Source organism: Parasteatoda tepidariorum, chromosome 9 (assembly GCF_982258835.1).
Source record: "Parasteatoda tepidariorum strain Cologne lab strain chromosome 9, Ptep-v5.0, whole genome shotgun sequence".
Taxonomy (NCBI): domain Eukaryota; kingdom Metazoa; phylum Arthropoda; class Arachnida; order Araneae; family Theridiidae; genus Parasteatoda; species Parasteatoda tepidariorum.
The window spans coordinates 93,901,042-93,921,628 of NC_141763.1; the positions used below are offsets into that span (position 1 = coordinate 93,901,042).

Below are 20,587 nucleotides of genomic sequence, written 5' to 3' on the forward strand. Positions count from 1 at the left end.
AATAATATTTAAAATAATTATTTTACACTGTTTAACAGTGATTAATCAGTGCTAAACATTCATTAAAAATAAAACTAACACTATCGATTTTAAACCCCTTACTTAATCCCCAAAATCAAAAGTTTTGCAATTAATTTGAAAATGCTCCAATATTTTTGTTGTATTTCGTTGAATATTTACACAGTTATAGTATTTTCTTCAAATTAATGGGGGAAATACATAGCTTTTGTTGTAAGTACTGTAAAGTTTTTTGCACTATAAAGGTCCCGCAGTGGACACGGTTCCCAGCAGATCACCGAAGTCAATCATCACTGGCTGCGGTCAGTGTGCGGGTGGGTGACCCACTTGGATCAGTCTGCGTAGGGACCGAGGGTGTGCTGTATGGGTCCTCGTTAAACTGTGCTACCGTAAAGTGCTCGACTTCGCGTGCAGGTCGTTGGGCTACCGAAGCGGGGGTGCCATCCCCTCCGCAGAGGATCGAAATTGTGATGGCATGTCTTCGGATCATCCTCCGGGATGTTTCCTAGACCGTCGCCAATAGCCCACTGTGCAGCTCTAGTGCGACGTAAATTAACAACAACAATAGCACTATAAAGAATTTTCTTCACTTATGCTTGCCCTTACTTCTCACGTCCAATATTTATATCTTTAAATTAAGTTTTAATGAATCAGATTTGATTGCTAAATAGTATTAAAGATTTCGTATGATTCAATTAAGGCAATTGAACAATAATTTCGAACAAGAATCACTAGCCGTGGTTAATATTCGGGTGGAAAATGATTTATACCGCGTCCAAGGTGATAAGGGAACATTCACACTGTATGCATGCGATTGCCCTAGACGCGCGTGCGAATGTCTAGGAGCTGCATGCAGGATGATCACATTAACGGGTGATTCCGTAAGCGAATCGCACCATGTGAATACATAAGACTCATTAACAAAACAATGGAATTAATATGTGGTGTAGAATTTTACGAAATCGTTCTCACTTCAAAGGATTATTAGTCTCTCAGCTACTGCTGCCTGGAAAGAATATTATAATATATAACTTTATAAAAATATGGCAACAGTCTGTTGAAAAAGCTGATAGTTTTGTTTTGATTAAAAAGCTTTTTATTTTATAAAGTAATATTAAATTATCCTACTTACTGTAATTGTAAAATGAATTCCATTTTTAATATTATAGATTGCTTTTATTTCCGGTCATTTTCTGTAAGAATTGTAAAAAAATTTGGAATCAATAATTCGCAATGAATTTTAGAGATCAGCTATAATTTCATGCAGAAAAGCTAAAGGTAGTTATAAGGTTAAATTAACTTAGGTTAGCTAATGCTATCCTGGTCTTTTTTTGATACATTCATAAATGTCATTATTATTTATTAAGTAAATAAAATAAATTACAACAAGATATATATCCTTATGTCTTGTTGATAGACAAAGACAGTGCTGTTCATTTTTTATCTAACGGTAGTAAATTTGACTTGGACAGACCCCTGTTTATAAACTCCAAGTACGCTGGTGAATTTGCTGTCCAAACAGGAAAACTAAATGATATGACTTAGCTGTCAAAATCTAATAAATTTAAGATAAACTTTGAAAGAAAAAAAAAATGAATTGCAAGAGTTAGAAGAAAAAATCAACAGCAAAAAATTTTAATTTTTACATGTTACAAGCAAACATAATTAATAATTTACTATGATTTTTTTTCCATATAAAATGCCTTAGATTTTCTTATGTTTTCAAATTCAAAAATATAAGATTGTTTGGTTTTTATGTTAATTTTAAACATCTGTACTTTAACAAGATTTATTAAAATATTTGAAACTGGAAAATGTATTTATGTGTAAAAGTTATAACTGATAACTTTATTCATTTTTCTTAATTAAGTTTCACAAAGTCAAAATTTATTTAAAAAGGACTATAAAAAAAATTTGGCGACTGTAAATTTTTGTGAGTTCCTTATAATAGCTGTTTTTTAATTTAAAAAAAAAAAACTCCAGCTATCTTTTACACTAAGTTTTTTACTTTACATTTACAAAGTTTAATAAGTCCTTAAAATTTAGGACTCATCGGCTACTCCTTGGATCTTTTCTTCTGATATGAACTCTGTTAATATTTCAAGAAAATATGCACATTACTTTTGCAAAATTTTATTTTTATTATACACATTTCTTTTCCGGTTATAACTGAAATTGATTACAAAGCAGAATTGGAAAATATCTTAAAATATTTCACATATCACAAAATAAATTTTATGTACACAACAAATAATTACAAAAAAGTCGGTGGGAGGAGCCAAACTTTTAGTCCTGAATGATTATTATCACATCTTACGAAGAACTGAAGATAAGTTATCGTTGAGGAGAGTAAACATCGAAGCTAAATGCTCACTGTAATGCACTTGTAAAATAGAAGATGAAGCTGTTGTTGTCAGACAATTGATCGGTCTAAATCAGGAAAATTCCTGGCTAAGGGAAGAGGTTTTCGCAGAGAGTTTGAAAGAAAGGAGAAATTTGAAGATGCTGCTGTTGTAGATACATAATGCTGTGGAAAATACTAATGCTGCAACTGTATTGGTTAATCTATTTTATAAACTTAAATTAAAATTTTTAACTATGTTATTTTACTTAGATTATTGGGAAAAATAGAAAATTGACATTTTAATTGGATGAGAAATTATTAATTAGAGTTATTAAATAAACTTTTGCATATGCCTATAAATTAGGGTGGCAAAAAATAATTTTAAATGTCACATAAGGTGAAAGGTCTGTGAATTATGCAATTTTAAATTGATGTATATTTTTAGTATTTATTTAAGGAATGAACTGATATAATAAATAAATAGGTAATGAAGATGAAATAAAATGAATTAATATTGATTAGTTTTATTATTTTATTTTAATTTAAATTTTAATGTTTTAAAGGCGTTAAATACGATATTTGATCAATATAATTTTCAAGTGAAATGTGACCATTTAAATAATTTTCCTTTGCCACCCTAATTTTTTCATTTATTTCCCGATATATGGTTTTTTGTTTTTTTGCTCTCGCTGATCCAGCTTGCAGCATTAGCATCCTCCCTTCATTTTCATCTTGAATTTCTTGTAGTAAGGATATCATAGAAAAGATGTTCAACCGAGAGGATGACACTCGTCTATTCAGTTTTGAGTGCCATCCCTCGACAGGGTTATTTGTACGATCGTTCCCGCTGTCAAAGTGGTTCCAAACATCTCTGAAAAAAAAGGTACAAAATATTTTATTAGCATGATGTTTAATACATAAAAGAATTAAGTAATATTTTTTAACCATTTTGTATAGATAAAATTTGTAATAAAGACATCACATCAATTCATTTTCTAGCCCTAAATAAGTAATGTTCTTAATAAATAAGTAAAGTCATTATGGCCTATGCTAGCTCTTCTTTTATTAAAATCTATAGGTTATCATCTCATACACTCTGAGATTTCATACATATTGCCGCAAACATAATTTTTATACAATGGCAGCTAACTTTATATTTTGAATAAATATTTAGTTAACTCCTATGATTATGTCAATTATTTGAATACAAAATATAGTGAATTATTATTAATACAGTCAGACCTCGATATAAGGTCACTTTTCCAAAGTCCTGGCTCACTGAATAGGAATTCTTTGTTACAGATTATCGGATATATGGTCAAGTTTTAAATATTGTTATCGCTTATAAGGTCATTTTTATCTGAGGCGAGGGGAGCTCTTTTCTAACAAAAGCCTATTTAACTTCCTTACAAGGCAATTACCCCTCTCGAGTTCAAGGAAAATGTTGCAGCCAATGAACAAGTTGCAATTTCTGAAATTGTTTCATAAGTTGTGGACAGTGAAGACAATAAGAGTGATCCTGAGTCAGTAGCTGTAACCCAAGTGGAAGCCTTCAATGCAATAAATGACATACGAAATTTTTTTAAAAACCATGAGGGAGCTGAGGAACATTTCGAGAAGTTACAAAATCTAGAAGACATTGTTCGAAAAATGAAACCAAAAACGAGACAGACCTGCATAAATGATTATTTTAAATAAGGTGAGATGTAAAGTATGTATGTACAGTTTGGGGAAATTTGTAAACAGCTCTATTTTTAATAAATTTTTTTTTTTTGAAATCTAACTTTTTTTAAATTCTTTACTAATTCTGTTAAAATTTATTGAATTAAATATTTAATTTATGACCGATCGTTTTCGTTTGTATTACCATTTTTAATAAATCATAATGTGTACTATTTACGTGCTTAGTTACGAACTGCTAAGGAATCGGTTAAAAGGTCTGACTGTAGTTATATTTAAAATGCTCTAAAAACTTTCATACTTTGTGCTCTTTTATATAAAGAATAGTATCATGATGACAAATAAACTAAAAATGATGTTTACTCTTTTGTGTATTTTATTTTGTAAGCAACTTAAATATTGAGATCTGCTTAAAATATAAAAATTACAGTATCAACTATTTGAATTGCCCTTTTACGTGCCAAATTCTTTCAATTAAACATAATTTTTTGTGTGGTAATATTGACATATACTGTAGTAATAAACGTTTCTTAATGTAGCCTATTTTTTTTTCTATAGTGGTTTTTCCCTCCTTGAAATCGAGTCCCTCATATTTAAAACAATGTGCACAGTTATGGTTATTATGCAAAAATAAAATTCTTACATTTCATATGAAGAATCCCTATCAGCATATGTATCTACAACATAATCGTGCATCTTAGTAGTGGCGATGCCTGCAGGAGCATCATTCTGCAGCAACAGCCAAGCAGCATCCAGATCTCTGGCAGGAACAAAAGGGAGTGTGGCAAGACGCCTGATCCACCTTCTTGTAGTCTCATCGCTTCTGTAAGCAGTCACTAGCCCCAATTTTTGCACCTAAAAGAAATGAAATATGTAATTATTTTAATACATTCTTATTGATAATCAATTAATGCAAATCAGGACCAGCTAAAGCACCTCCAATTCTCCAAAGGGAAGTTATATACACAGGGGCTGTTTTTGTAGATACAAGATTCTGCTTAACAACTGCTGCTACTAAATTAGAGGTGCAACATACAAATATTTGGTATTTAGCCTATACTGCTGAAAGCAGAATATTCACATCAGACGAATGATAGAATAATCGTCTGCAGAAGACAAAACTTAATTCGTTTACATCTGTCTTTCTCCTCCCCCCCTTCCTGGGAAGGATTTATTGATTTCTTCTAAACAGACCCCTGATCACATACAATGAACATCAAGTAACGATAATTAGATTATTATTGGTTAGATGCTTTTGCTATTTAATTTGAAAATTATTGATTTTGAATATACTAACTATATTATTTTTTGAATATTTTTGTACAAGGGGTGATAAACACATGTTAAGTATTGAAAAATTGTTTTAAAAATCATGTATTAATATTAAGTTTGAAGTGACTTTATGTATAATGCCAAGTAACTATTTCTACAAAGTCTGTGTTGTCGAAAAGAAATTTTTGTATGACTGTGTTCATAGGTGGGGCTTTAAAATTTGCATCATTACGACTTCAAATCAGTAAGGAAGTGATTACAGGCAAGGTGGTTTAATAAAATTATAAAATTGCAAAAAAAAATTTGGAATGCAAGGACAATCAAACACAAATTACAAATAAATTTGGAGAAGATATTAATTTAGCAACGAATTGAATTTGGTGGGTAATTAGGGAGAATACAAAACATACACTTACATAAATTTATACAACATTAGAAATATTTTATAAACTGTTTCATTTACCTTTCTCCAGATGCTTTGTGCAAAGTGAAAGTAGCACCCTTTAATGTTTGTGTCTGTAAAGACTTCATTCAAGGCATTTATTGCTCCCTTTTCGAAGTCAAGCAAACAGGTTTCAGGTGCAAAACTGAGGCCAGCGTCTGAAGCTTTGAGAACAAGCTGATGGAACAGGCGACTGTATGTAACCTTCCGCTTGTCCTGAAGTAGGGCAAAAGCGAAAGGGAACATCTCCCCCATGTATCTGGCATGGATGGTATAAAGTTGGTTAAATAAGGATGGAACAATTTTGAAGGTACCATCCAGCCAGATACTGTTAGTCTCGCAGAGCTTTTCCAAATTTGCTGTCGTGCAAAATACCTGAAAGATAAAACCTTCCTTACCACAAGAATTCTTATAGTACAATTCATTTGCATATAATAACATTAATAAACAAAAAGTACAGAAAAATAGCTCTGCTAATTCAATAGAGTTTTTACACGCAATTTCTTTAAATAAATGAAAGAGAGATACATTTGTCAAACCTGTAAATAAGATGTTTGATTTTTTTGTTTAAAATAACCATTTATCCTAATCCTGATTACATCTAAAGCATTCTGGGAGTAAGATTTTTTAATGCTAATTAAAGAATGACATATTTTAATGCTAATTAATGTAGCTAACAACTTAAAAGACCAAAATAAATAATTTAAAAATTGTCACAAAAATTCTTTTGTTTTGAGATAACAAAATTTCAAACTTCTTACATATAACTCAACATTTTAGAAGTATTTTTTGAAATAATAATTATTATTTAATTGTAACTTTAAAGAAAAATCATTTTAAAGTTCTTATACATTTGGCAAAAACTGTAATTCTTTACCCTTTTCTTTTTTAACTTTATCTTTCTGATACTATCTGTCTTCACAATCTAATATATAGAAAAATTATGCTTGTTGTATGAGTCATGATTCCTTTAACCTCCCTCACATTTTAAAAAATTCTGAATTGCAAATAAATTAATACATTCAAAAAATTTAATACTTACCAAAAATCGATCATCTGCCATTCCTTCATCTATTAGAAGAAAATCCTGACCCTTTTTGGTCTTTCGGTAAAGCTCTGGCAAGACTATGCCGTCGATCTCACGTGGGAGTGCTGGCTGTGTGGCCCGTCTTGCTTGGTACAGCCTTTTTTCAATATTTGGGAAGTCCGGCAAACATGCGGCATCTTCAATATTTTGGGCATGAGTAGCTACAGCATTGCTATAAAAAATTTTAAAAAATGTGTAAATTTTTTTTTTTTAACTAATCAACTGTAAGACAATTTTCTATTCGCTTATCTTTTCCTGTGGTAAAAATTTTATTTATTCAACAGTACCTAAATTTGTTATAATAATTGCTTGCATCTTAATTTGCACATTTTTTTCACATATAAATTTTTAATGATAATAAACAAAATTGAATAAGACAGAAATATAGTTATGTCTACATGAAATATGTAAAAATTATAATTCATGTTTATTAAATTCGTATTACAATTTCAAGACTACTTTAAAAATGTTTATATAAATATAAACATTTATATTGTTTTAGAACAATTAAAATTATTTATGTAAATAGTACTGATGACGTGTACTAGATATGATTCTCTACATCAGTTTTATTGTCTAATGATATGAACGCACTAAGTTATTTTGTGTCATCATTTTATCGATTGCTAATATTTTGAGAATTTACATAGTTGAATATGGTTTCTTTAAAAAATTCTCTAAGAATCGGAGGTTTTCCCTGTTTCCATAGAGAGTAGACACTTTGTAAACTAATGAGCTTTTCATTCAATCTAGGTTTGTGTGTGTTTAAAAATTCACATAATTTTCATGATCCTGAAGTGTATATTTTTTGTGAGAAATATTTTTATTTGAAATCATTGATTAGAACTAGTTGCTGAAAAATGTAAGTTATATTGTTTAGCTAAATAAAATATCAAACACTGTGTTCAAAGCCTTAACTATCTCTCGAATCCTATAAAAAATCAACTTTATGATATAATTTAATCACAATATAACCAGGGTTCAAGATTTTTTAATTTAGTTAAAAAAAAAAAAATTAAAAAAATCCGATTTATTTGATTTGAATCGGTATTTTTTTATTATTTAAATCAGATTTTTTTTTATGTTTTTTCAAATACACTGTAAGAACTAAAAATTTTAATATTAAAACTATGACTTGAATGCATAGCAACCATTGTGAAACAAATGTAGGATTGAAATTTAAAGACTTGATGAAATAGAGAATTTAAAGAATACCTCAGGGGTCTGTCTAGGTTTTTCTGAGAGGTACCAGTTTTGTGAAAATTTAGACATAATTTGTGAAAATTAAAAGTTATTTTAAAAAATCAACACAAATATGAAAAAAAATATGGATTTATCATTTCTTACGAGACACAAAAATAAAATTTTAAGAAAAAAGTATTTTGTGAAATGATTCTACCGTTCTTCCTAAAGTTGAATTTGTGATGGTACCACCAAACTGTAGTAAATTTGGCTTGAACAAACCCTTGTACTTTAACTATTAAAGCAAAGTTGCATTTAACAAACTATAATTTTAATTTGTGATTTCTTTTTTTTTCTCTTGATCTTTAAAATGACCAAATAAATGTAACAGAATGTGTTTATAAATGTAGTCATTCATAAAAAAAATAAATAAATATTTAATCTATATTTTGTTATATTAAAATATTCATTTTTAATTCTATATCAAAATAGATAAGGTAAGCTAAAAAAATTTTTAAAAATCTATGTACTCATTGGAATTTTTTTCAAGCTTCAGAAATATATATTTTCCACCAATAAAATAAAATGTATATTTTAATTCAATGCTTTTTCATTCTAAAGGTAGAATTTTAATTAACATTATTTGCATTATTTTTTTAAAAAAATTCATGTTTATTAATTACTTTCCACAGCTATGCAAGTCTATATTAAGACAGCATTAAATGTTTACTATAATCTGTACTATATACTATATAATATAATCTATAAAATGTATAGTCTCAAGAATCCAAAGATTTTTAAAAATATTATTTCAGATAAGTTGGAATTTAACACAGACCAAGAAAAAAAGGTAATTTCGTTAACTAAAATTAATTAATGCAGCAATTTATTTAAAACTAAGAAACGAAAATAAAAGTATCAATAATTTAAAACACTTGTTTTTTAACTTTTAAAATCAATATGTATATAAAAAAATTAGTTTATGATTTTATAAAAAAAAAATCATTTGATTTAAATCATGATTCAATTCGTGATTTAAATCAAGCTGATTTAAATCAACAAACCCTGAATATAACTACCAAAAAACTCTTTCATGAAACTTGTTTATCCAAAAATAGTTTTATGTAGGAAATAATAATTTATTTAATATTAGATATAAGTGTTGTTTTTTTTTTTTTTTTTTGAAATTATGAGATTTTAAAATTATGTTTAACTATATATATTTTATAATAGACTTTTAGAGAAAAAAATACTAAATAGTTTACTTAAGGTTAAAGGAGTTAATTGCAAAATTGACTCATTTCTCTTAATGCAAGAAACAATTAGTTACTACTGCACTTTGATGTGGGGAAAAATATTTTTCTGTGTGAATTCATAATGTAGTTGGCAACAATCAGTATTTTTTTCATTTAACAATTTAAATTTATAAGAGAAAAACGGTCGTCATTAACCAAATTACAGTCTTTATCATTTCATTATTCATCACTTAATTCAATTTTGTGCAACATAAGTTATTTTAATTGCCTCTATTATAGTTGAAAAAATTATAATCGCAAAATATTGATTTCACCAAAAGCAAATAGTTGTTTAAAATTGTAACATAAATGTTTAAAATTATGACTTACCTGTAAAGTCGCTGCACAGGAGTATTTTTTTCTTTAGCAACTCTCTCTTTCAAACTCTCCGTGAATTTCATTCTCTTAACCTCATTTTCATGAGATTCATGGTTGTGAATCCCTGATTCACTGACAACAGTAGCCTCATCTTCTAATTTTACGCGTGCACTACAGTAAGTATTTGGGCTCCGATGCTTACATCTCCAGAAACTAAAATTATCTTTCGTTCTTCGCAAGTGATATATATATCCATTGAGGACTAAAAGTTTGGCTCCTCTCTCCGACTTTAAAAATTCCACGCTAGACATGACTCTTCTAAAAAAAATCACACGTGCTCAAGTAAATCACAAATATCGGGAATGATATGTTCGATGACGAAATTCGATAAATTCGCCAAATGTCCGATGTGAGTTTTGGCGAAATTCACGACGAGCCAAGAACAAAATTTATGTTAACCTTTCTTGTTGTAAAAATCCTTCTTAAGTTCTTGGCTACTTACAAATAAGCCAAGCAAAATTTGAAAGTAACCCCTATTAAACCCCTCCAGTTGACTATGACTCTTGTCAAGTCTTCTATTCACACTTACCCCTTCGTTATCCTCCCTCTGATTTCGCCTTGGGGGGTTTGGGGCAGATCGCTAGTGGAATCATTTTAAGTCTTCCATCAAAACTTGTAACTACACTTCATATGCATGTTTCTCCTACGAAGCATATAAGAATGGTCAATGCAAGGACACTCCATACAAGAACAGGATGGGATTACACGCTGTCAAACCACCCTATCAGCTCAATTATTTCTTGGACACCACCGGCACAGCTCCCTACTGTGAAGCCAAAGAAAGTGAACCCTCACTTCTGCACCAGCTCTTATATGCACCTTTTTCATTTATACTACGATTTTTATAGGTTTCCCGGTAAAGCTCCCTACTGTGAAGCCGAATAATTTATGTATTCCTCTTATTGTTATGTAGTTATGAATCCTCATTAAATTATGAATTACATTACATTTATTTCCGTAGTATTCTTCATTAATTTATAAGGCCAGCTGTCCCACCACTGAATTTAAACAATATTTTAAATATCGTATATTTTTTGTAAGTTTGCAAGCTATCTAGTTATTATTATTTATTTTTTTTTTTGTTGCGAAATTCAGAAATGGTGAACCATGAATTTTTGCAAATTAAAAAAATAAAGGTTTCATGCAGTTTTTTAAGCCAAAATATTCTATTACACGTTTTAGGTAATAGTGGAGAGAATTAGTATGTGGTGTATAATCAAGAACTCGTGAGTTAAATCGTTTTCGATTTCTGACGCAGAAGAAACTCTCAGAATGCTCTTCTGCACTACATGGTGTAGAGTAGTCACCATTAACCACCATGATTTATCCAGTAGCACTAAAACTTATAGTTACAGTAAAATATCATAAACATAAGAACCAGTAAAGCAATTTTTGCGGGACAATACAAAATATGAATCAGTAATTTAGGTTGCAGACACTAATTTTTTCAGACACACGCGTAGTACAGAAAGAATATTAACACGAATTCCTACAAGGATTAAGAGAACAAGAGTGGATAGAAATTATCGAAATTATATTTATTTAGTACAATTTAAAGAAACTTAAGATATTATAAATATGTGTTATAGATATAAATAAAGTCATAGTTGCGCTAGATATCAATTATAGTTATCAATTAAGATATGAATATCCTTTTCGATGGTTGATTGAATATAAACAGTAACATGCTTCCTAAAACCGGAAGAAATTTACAAAACTTCCGGTGTATTCCTCCGCTTATGTTATGCTAACGAGGAAATGTGTGAGCAGGCTTAATGTTCTAGGAAGTTTTATTATTGTCATATGTGTTTAAATTTATGCTGATTTTTTCCATTCATGAAATTTTTCTGTAATTTTTAAATTCCAACTGGTCCTAAAAAATTTAACAAAACTAATATCACAGCATAAATAAAGTGTGAGGCTAGACAAGATTTGATTGTTATCCCTAACTTGGCTATATTTGTGTAAAATAGCATAGTTTGTTATTTTTTGGGGTAACATCATAGGAAGGATGCGGAATCTTCCGTATTCATTTGTTGTTTGTTCAGTTGAAATTTAAATTGAAAGAGCGTGTCCAGAAAGCATGTAACCTTACTGCAATCTTGTGTCAGAATTTTCTTTTTATTGTCATGCAAATGTTTTCTCTAAAAACCATTTTTCAACAAAGCAAAAATATTGCAGTTTCATACCTTTCATCCTGAAAGGGTTAAAAAAAATTTTTAAATCCTTTTTTAAAAAGTATTGTCATTTACGTAAAGTAGTAGTGTAGGTCAATAACGACGATTTAGTTGACGTCACACTATCGATGATAGTATCAAATTGCATTGTCCATTTAAATTTCTTGAAAGGTGGATTTTAGCTAAGCATACAAGACATTGTGAAAAGAAACCTTATAATTATCTAGATTTAAGATTATTTTCAAATTAAGACTAGCTTAATTCAAGGACTCTTTTAACTCTTGAAAACCCTAAGACAACCTCGATTTAAGGCTTTTTATATTGAAGGTTGCTTTCCACCATTTTGGATTAGGGTAAAGTGCGTAGATTGTCGAAGATCTCGTTTTAGGATTAGAAGGTTTACACGCAAATCGCATATAAAACCTCTTAAGGTTTACATTAAAAGGTTTTTGCTGAGTGAAAAAAAACTAAGTTTGTGATCTGGGTGTTATATTGAAACCACTACTGTTATAGCAATACTGGATGGTGCGTTTTTTAAAGCTTAGGCGTGAAAATCAGTCGGAAGTAGTAACTCGGAACTCTTACGACTAATTTTAGCCCGTAGCGCCTACTGCACTTAGCTTTACACGGACTAATTTTTCATTAGAAGGGCCGGGATAGCCTGGTAGGTAGGGCACTGAACTCGTGTCCAAGAGGTCGTGGGTTTGATCCCCGCCGGTTAAAGACTCCCCGTGTAGTAAATGGTGACTGATGAACGCTAAATCTGCCTAGTCACAAAGTCCACCATGTTCCCATAACAAATCATATATCTGGGGGTACTGAACCAGGAGTTTCCTTGCCTTCTGAATTGGTTCACAATTAGAAGGTTACGGAGTTGAACAATAGTAGTCGTAAACCAAAATTGGGTCGACTGTTCAACGACAGTTATAAAAAATTAAAAAAACATTTATTAAGCAACTAAAAACATAATAAATCAAAACTAACACAACCATCTAGAAACAAAGCATAATTAAATACAAATTATATATATATATATATATATATATATATATATATATATATATATATATATATATATATATATATATATATATATATATATATATATATATATACATGTATATCCTTATTACACAACTAAAAACATGGATATTTTAACGGTTAATTTTATTTTCTGTGGATGAAAAACTTCGAAAAACTGTTTTCTTCCTTTCTTTGGTGCGCAGTTATTATGTTGTATTATAGGTAAAATTATTATTTTAGTTCAGAAGAATTTTCTTGTTTTTTAAGAAACTATAAATTATCAATAAAACTGACATTCCTCACTTTATTTGCTTAAAAATTGAATAACAGAGACTGAAACTCGTGTTTGCAAGAAAGTCATTTAAGAAATTATGATTAATCGGAAGGTGGGGAGATTAAGGGATAAACGCCCCTCGAAAGAAAGAAGTTAATTCACGAATGGGATACGGAAATTCACAAAAAGGTTATACCAAATTAAAGTTAAACTGAGTAAAGAAGAATGACGACAAATTAAAAACATTCTAAAACTATTGTTTCTGGGAAAGTTTTTTTAAAAAAATGGAATAGTTTACATTTGACGCCCCTCTCATTTTTGGCGGTTTGTAAATAAACGAATATATTTTACTACATATAAAAATCTAATGATGGTGTCGTAGTTTTCTATTGTTGTCCAAGGGTTTTTAATGGCCGGGAAACCACGTGGTAGGGTTCAGTTTTTTTCTCATTCATTTACATGTTGTTTTGATGTCATCAGCGTAAAATGAGTAAAAGTCGTAAAGGTGTTGTTTTTCTATTCGAGAAAGTAACGTGGTTATTGAAGACGAATGACTGCTAGCAGAACAACGGGATCTACAGTTGCACTGGAGATTTCTTCCATGTAGCATGATGACATTCCTTTTTTACTGTGGCTTACTATTATTTTTTTTTAAAGTGTTTGACATTCTTTTTCAACAAAATGGAATCTCTTTTACTTGGAGAAGAAACATCCAAAACATACCGGAAAAATATTTGTAAAAAGAGAAGAAAAAAAAAACATGCGTCTTATGTTCTTATTAGAGTTAACACATGATGCTAGCTAAATCGCTCTACTAAATTTATTGACCTAATATGAAAAGTCTAATTAAGCTTTACATTCAATACTTTTCTCAATCAAATTACTTCAAACATTGAAATATGCAACACGTATACAGAAACACATAATGCTATATAATTTAATTTTGCAAAAAAAAGTTTTTCGACAACAAATTTAATCAAAATTTAAAGTTTCAATAAAAAAATTATTATTTATAAACTGAAAAATGTAAAAAAGACTGCTTACAATGAATAAAACTATTCTAAAAATTCTTCATATAGAAATAAAAAATTTTCCTACTTCTTTTTTTTAACCTTAAATTTCTTAATCAGACTTAGAAGACCATTCTGTAGAATACTATCATCAAATTAGAAAACAAATTATTAATAAGCAAACTTTTTTTAATTAAAATCACAGCAATTACCAGCTTTATAAATCCGAAGAGTTCCAAAATAAAATGTTCCTCGTTTGAAAATTTTATTCTGAAATAATATATGCGGAGATTATCCTTTCATTAATTCAAGATGACATACCACCCAATAAAATTTTATAATTGTAAGATCTGGATATGAATTTCAATATGCAACCTAAAAACAGACTAGTTGATTTCCAGTAGAAATTAGTCATTCAAAATTAAAATATACTTACCAAGAAAGCGATAAAGACTTATTAATAATCAACGCTGATACTAATTCAAGTAATTAAGATGATTCTTTATTGCTGTTTTCCGAATTAGATAGAAAAAGTAATAGATACTATTCTATGAAGAACAATATTCTAGAGCTTTTACGAAATTATTATTGGAATGATGTAAGCAATGTGGACTTAAATAAGTCCACTTTAATTTATGGGTCATTCTCGCGAAAACTGTCATTTTTCAGTTCATAAAATCCCAAAAAAGTAAAGTGAATAAAAGGCTCTGAAACTTTTTATATTAATAGAAATATGTAATGGCATTATAAAAAAAGTATATATCCTATAAATTATACTTACGATTTAAATTAATTAATTTTTTAAATAATTAATTTATAATTAATAATAATTAATAATTAATTTAATAAATAAATTAATTATTTTAATAAATTAATTTATAATTTTTAAATTTATTTTTCAAATTAATTAATAAGAAAATTAATTATTTTCACTATTTAAAAAGTGAGGGAATGACACTAATAGTGAGGGAATGATATTTTATTTTAATACATGTTTCTATCTAAGTTACATCTACCTAAAGTTTGAAAATGATAACATACTAAGTATATCTCATATTTATTATAATTTAGTCTTATATAATTAATAGTTTTTACAGGTTTGGGAAATAAAATTGGCTGGCACGATTGAACAAAAAATAACTTGATAATAAACTCATCTTGAATCATTCCCTCACCTCAGCGTCATTCCCTCACTTTATACACTAGTGAGGGAATGACGAATTCAATAAAATTTAAAAATAACAGTTTGGCCTTATTAATTTCTGAAGTCAATCACATACAATTATATTCATGCATGAAAGCAACAACAAAGTTTAAACTGGGGACAAAGTTTAAAATAGTGCTGTGTTAATATTTTTATCAGAAATTAAATTTAAAATTGATTTTCTGAATTCTATATTTTAGTATTCTGAAATAAAAAACACGGATTTACAAAAAAAAAATTTTTTATTTCAGTAACAATTTTTTTCTTTTTTTAAATCAGCAGTGGGGACAAGTGAGGGAATGACATATTGGTATATTTTAATTACCTAAAATAAATAAAAAATAAAAATTGATAATTTTATTTTTATTCTTTTGTTAGCTTGCATTCTGAAGGACACTTTCCCTGAATTTTTTTCTTCGTAAGCTGTAAAACAAACATAAAATATACTGGGGACATGAAAATGACTGTTTGTGTGAGAATGACCCTTATAGTGAATTGAAAATAAAAAATAATGTATTTTACCGTAATACGTACATCTGTAACAGTATGTGATTATGAAATGGGAGCCTATCGGTTGCAAGTTTGTTAATAAATGAGGAAAAAAAATATTGAGAAATTGATCTTCAAACGTTGGGAGGGTTCTGTTTCAAATTAATTTACCAATGTTTTGAGTCATTTTTTTTCACGTTTTTTTGCCTTTTCGCCCTACAAATTCTTGGAACTTCGAATAGCTGTTGAAGGAGTGACCTTGCCGCCAGATCTACAATGAAAAAATTTCGTGGTTTTCATTTCCACGTAACGCAAATGCGGGTTAGTTCCATCAAAAAGTCCTCCACGGAAGCAAATCTCTCCCAATATTTAATCCAGGAGTTCCATTGTCTTCTAGATTTGATTCAAAATTACACGGATACGAAGTTGAACATTTTATTAGTTTTCTTTTTCTAATAGTTAGAATTAGAATTTTTTTTTTTTAATTATGAGGCTTACGAACTTCGACACAATATTAAATTATGCAATTTTAAGTGAAAAATTAGGTCGTTGATCAAATAGTATTTCCAGCAGTGGCGTGGCGGGAAAATTTTCGGTGGTCATCGCAATTATTTAAGCTTGTGGTGAAAAATTATTAACTCTAAAATGCAATGGTTGAATGCTCAAAAGAGAAACTTTAAATCTTACCTTCACTTATACATGAACTCCAGCCTTCTTGTTTTTGAAGTGAATTTGTTAGTGATTTTGATGTAGAAGTCTTCCCTCTCTTTTAAAGACATCAACAGTTCCGTTTCAAAGGACAACAAAGCCAAATTACTGAGACTGTCTTCTGTTTGTGTGGACCTCTTGTGTGTATGAATCCTTTTAATTGCAGAAAAACTCCTTTCTACTAGTGCTATTGTTGCAGAAATGGTCAAAATTAATTTGGAGAGCTTAAAAATTTCCTTGAAGAAGAAATGTAAATTTCCTTCTTTCAGAAATTTTATTAGTTTTTGTGGGCATTTGTCGTTAAATGTAGAAGTCCGGTGAAATACAATCAGTTCATTTTTCAACCCTGTAATATCAAAGGCTTGTGGATATAATTCTCCTAAATTAGTTAAAAGTTGTTCAGGGAAGTCATTTTTTTCTGTAAAATTCTTGAACTGTTTAGGATTTAGCAAATCAAAGAATGCCAGTTTTTTCAGAGAAGAAAACCGGCTGCTTAAATGGCTAATTAAATTATGTGTTACTTCATAAAACAGCTTTCTGCATCGTTGTTCTAAAGTCAGTGAACTTTCGTTGTTACCATGAATTTTTCTTTTTCTTGAATTTTTCGGCAATCCTGCCACTGAAACAGTTTTTTCCCAAATTACGGGAAATCCAATAATGTCACTTTCATCACACTTTCTTGCATTCTCCAAGACTTCTTGAAAGTCTCTGATAACATTTAAGCAGGACAATATATTGGTACTGTCTGCCTGCAACACTTGAAATAATAAATCTGTTCGGGAAAACAAAGGTGAAAACAGATTTAATAAAAAGACAGTCTCGGGGAGAAATATACTTGAGGGTGCCCCTTGGCGAAATTGGCGACTTACGTTTGGCGCCATAATTGTTTGCCCGGAACGCCGTGGTAAAGCACAAACAGGACATTTATATCTATTACTAATTAAACCTTCATTCATACACCAGTCAATCACTGTTTTATTTTCATTCTTATTAAAATCGTACAGAAGCTTAAGATTTATCTTATTGACAGTATTCATTTTTAGTACCAAATAAAGCAAAAATAACCTTACCAGCCGGTATCCAAAGTAGAACGAACGGATCTCTGAAATTTCATTTAAAAATTCGTTTAAAAACAACGATAAATTCTAAACTAATCAGAATCGCGATTAAAATCTAAACCAATCAGAATCACGATTGTTTTTCAACATCGCCCAGCTTGGCGATCAATCCCGATCGCAACTTGGCGGGGGCACCCTCAAATATAGTCTACCCACGCTAAACTCTAAACTAATCAGAATCACGATTAAAATCTAAATTAATCAGAATCACGGTTGGTTTTCAACATCGCCCAGCTTGGCGATCAATCGCGATCACAACTTGGCGGGGGCACCCTCAAGTATAGTCTACCCGAACTTTCATAAATGCTAGTAAAAAATCAATAATTTGTTCACGGTACTATTCTACCGTATTCACCAGTCTTGAGGTAAAGCACCATGTTGTTGGAGCAATAGAAGGAATACTTTTTTTTAAGTATTCCTGTATCAGATAAAGTTGAATGACAAGGAATTTAATTAATATGCAATATAATAAAGAAGTGAAAAGATATTTTAAAAAAGTATTTAATGAAAAATAATAAACAGCGAAATATATGTTTTTGCGAAGCGTTCTATTTACGTATCTGAATGTTGCCACTTTTTTTTTATAAAAGTTAAACTATTCTCTGCTGTAATAAAATTAAACTTATGCGATCCTTACACCTGCATTGCAAAGGATTGCTTACTAGAATGCGATGAAATTTTGCAATTGCGCTTAGTGTTGAAAAGATTGTGTTGCATTCTAAAATATTATTCATGCCCTGAGATAAAACAAAGTTTAATACATGAGCATAACGGTGCATGAATAGAGCTTTTGGATCTGTACCCTTTTTGTGTAAACCTGACAAATGGCCTGACATTACAGCAGCACCATCGTACGTCTGAGCAACGAATTTATCAGCCAGTTTATATTCACTTACAGTTTTCTGTACGTGCTCGAGTAAACCAGGAGACGTGCGGTCTGCACTTAAGTCGGTAAATCCAACAAACCTCTCTGTAACACTGCTATCTCCCTTCACAACATATCTCAAAACTGTAGAGAGCTGTGACCTTCTTCTAATATCCGACGCTTCATCTAACATTAAAGCTACAAAATCTGCTTCTTCTATTTCTCCTTTAATAGTTTCTATCAGTTCTTCACTAATAATACTAATTAGTTCGTTTTGTATATCATTTGAAGTGCCTTTAAAAACTGCGGAATTTTCAAAATGTTCTGCTAGAACTGGATCGTAGAGTTTTAAAAGATTTAAAGTTTCAACATAATTTCCTTGATTCAAAGAGGAAGTTTTTTCATTGTGCCCTCCGAAGGGTAATTTTTGTTTGGCAAGAAAACATGTCGCTGCTATGACTCGTCTTATAACTTCACGATTTTTCTTAAATTTTGGGTTATGCAAATTGTTATTAACTTTGAGGGTTTTGTCTATTCCTTCATCTGTTCGCTGCTTTCCAAATTTATACAGGTCTACTACACACTGAAGATGTGATTCAGAATTTTCGTGTGCCTTGGTTGATCCATTCAAATTACTGAAACTACTAAAATTCCAAACGTTTTTGGATTTGGAAAATAAAAGACAGGGCCAGCAAAAACGTTTGGACAAGCTTTCACTGCCACAGAGCCAAGTAAGAGAATCATAATTAGAAACTGTAAAGTGTCTGGTATATTCTCTGCCTCTTTCTTTTACTTAGACGATAAATTTTTAAGTGATGGACAAGGTCTACCATTTTGGACAATATGCAGTTTATCCTCAAATTTTAAAGAATCGAAAGGTTTTTTTCTGGAGTTCTTGTATAATATCCGATTCAGCCATGTTCGAATCAGTAAAATGGGCATCAATGGGGAAAAAATTTCAGTTCATTCAATGAAATCACTGAATTATCACATACTAATATTCTAAGACGATTCAAAAACTTACCAAAAAATAATCAAAACACCATCCCAATTAGTAAAAATATCTATGACACAGCAGGAGACAAAAATCACTGAACAACAAACCAACCAAACAAACAGAAATATCTAAAACACACGTGCACATCGGAAGTTGACTGTTTTAACTTACGATCTAACTCCCTCCCTAAAACTTTCAATATATTAACTAAACCATCTCAGGAAAAAAAAAAACAGAATATTCAATATAGTAAAAGAGAAAAATTGATCCAAAAGTCCTGCAAAATAAAAAAATCACCCTTTTAAAAAAAAGAGAAATTTTAACTGAATAACATTTCATAAGAACAGGGAAGTACAGCGGATAACGGAACAGCAACGCTGTTCTAGTTTAAAATCTAACCCCTTCACTTGAAGAGTGAAAGAGCTTCTTGGCTTCTGTCCAACAGAAGAGCAAAAATCTGCGATGAGTAGTGTACTTTTAGTTGGGTAAAAAGATGCTCGGGGGGGGGGGGGACCAGTCAATGACAGAGGCAGGGGGAAAAAACGTTATTTGAATGCGCTAAAGCTTGCGGATCGCGAGAGGTTTCTCCTTGGTTTTTACACATTTTTGATCGGGATTTTTTTTGTTTTTTGGAAAAATCATATTTTTTAAATTACATTTAAACTCAAAATACTCTATCTAATTCTCTGAAATATTGCTTGGTCATCACCGCATCGTGTGATGACCGGACGCCACGCGACTGATTTCCAAAAATATAAATATTTTAAGAGAGCTTAGCATTTTTAAATTTTCACATAGTATTATTAGATTTTTTTGATTTCCATGCACTCATGCACATCATCAATTGTCTTTAATACAAATATTATTTCAAGTATGAGTAGAACTCACTGGTTTACACATTGAAAATTAATATAATACCAAATCTAGTGATAGAAAATTAATATTATTCTATATAAAAAAAAACACTTATAATATTGAAAACGGAGTATTCATCTCATCTATTGATATAACTATATCTTATCAA

General features: G+C 30.1%; 2 protein-coding genes and 1 long non-coding RNA gene across 3 annotated transcripts; 1 reads left to right on the forward strand and 2 right to left on the reverse strand.

The window, feature by feature from the left end:
• Positions 1–681: 681 nt before the first annotated feature.
• Positions 682–8,470, forward strand: LOC147804345 (uncharacterized). Its single transcript, XR_015429425.1, has 2 exons — positions 682–1,296; positions 4,601–8,470. It is a non-coding gene; the product is annotated as an uncharacterized LOC147804345 (long non-coding RNA).
• On the reverse strand, positions 2,136–10,213 carry LOC147804346 (uncharacterized). The gene is made up of 5 exons (XM_087152382.1): positions 9,651–10,213; positions 6,799–7,015; positions 5,778–6,131; positions 4,686–4,897; positions 2,136–3,233 (listed from the first exon to the last, which is right to left on the reverse strand). Exons 1-5 carry the CDS (start codon positions 9,947–9,949, stop codon positions 2,912–2,914), a joined length of 1,404 nt encoding a protein of 467 aa, XP_087008508.1. The 5' UTR covers positions 9,950–10,213; the 3' UTR covers positions 2,136–2,911.
• A 6,351-nt stretch (positions 10,214–16,564) lies between these two features.
• On the reverse strand, positions 16,565–20,277 carry LOC122270452 (zinc finger MYM-type protein 1-like). The gene is made up of 3 exons (XM_087151538.1): positions 20,273–20,277; positions 18,339–19,210; positions 16,565–17,355 (listed from the first exon to the last, which is right to left on the reverse strand). The coding sequence occupies exons 1-3, from the start codon at positions 20,275–20,277 to the stop codon at positions 16,565–16,567; spliced, it is 1,668 nt and encodes a 555-aa protein (XP_087007664.1).
• Between the last annotated feature and the right edge of the window lie 310 nt (positions 20,278–20,587).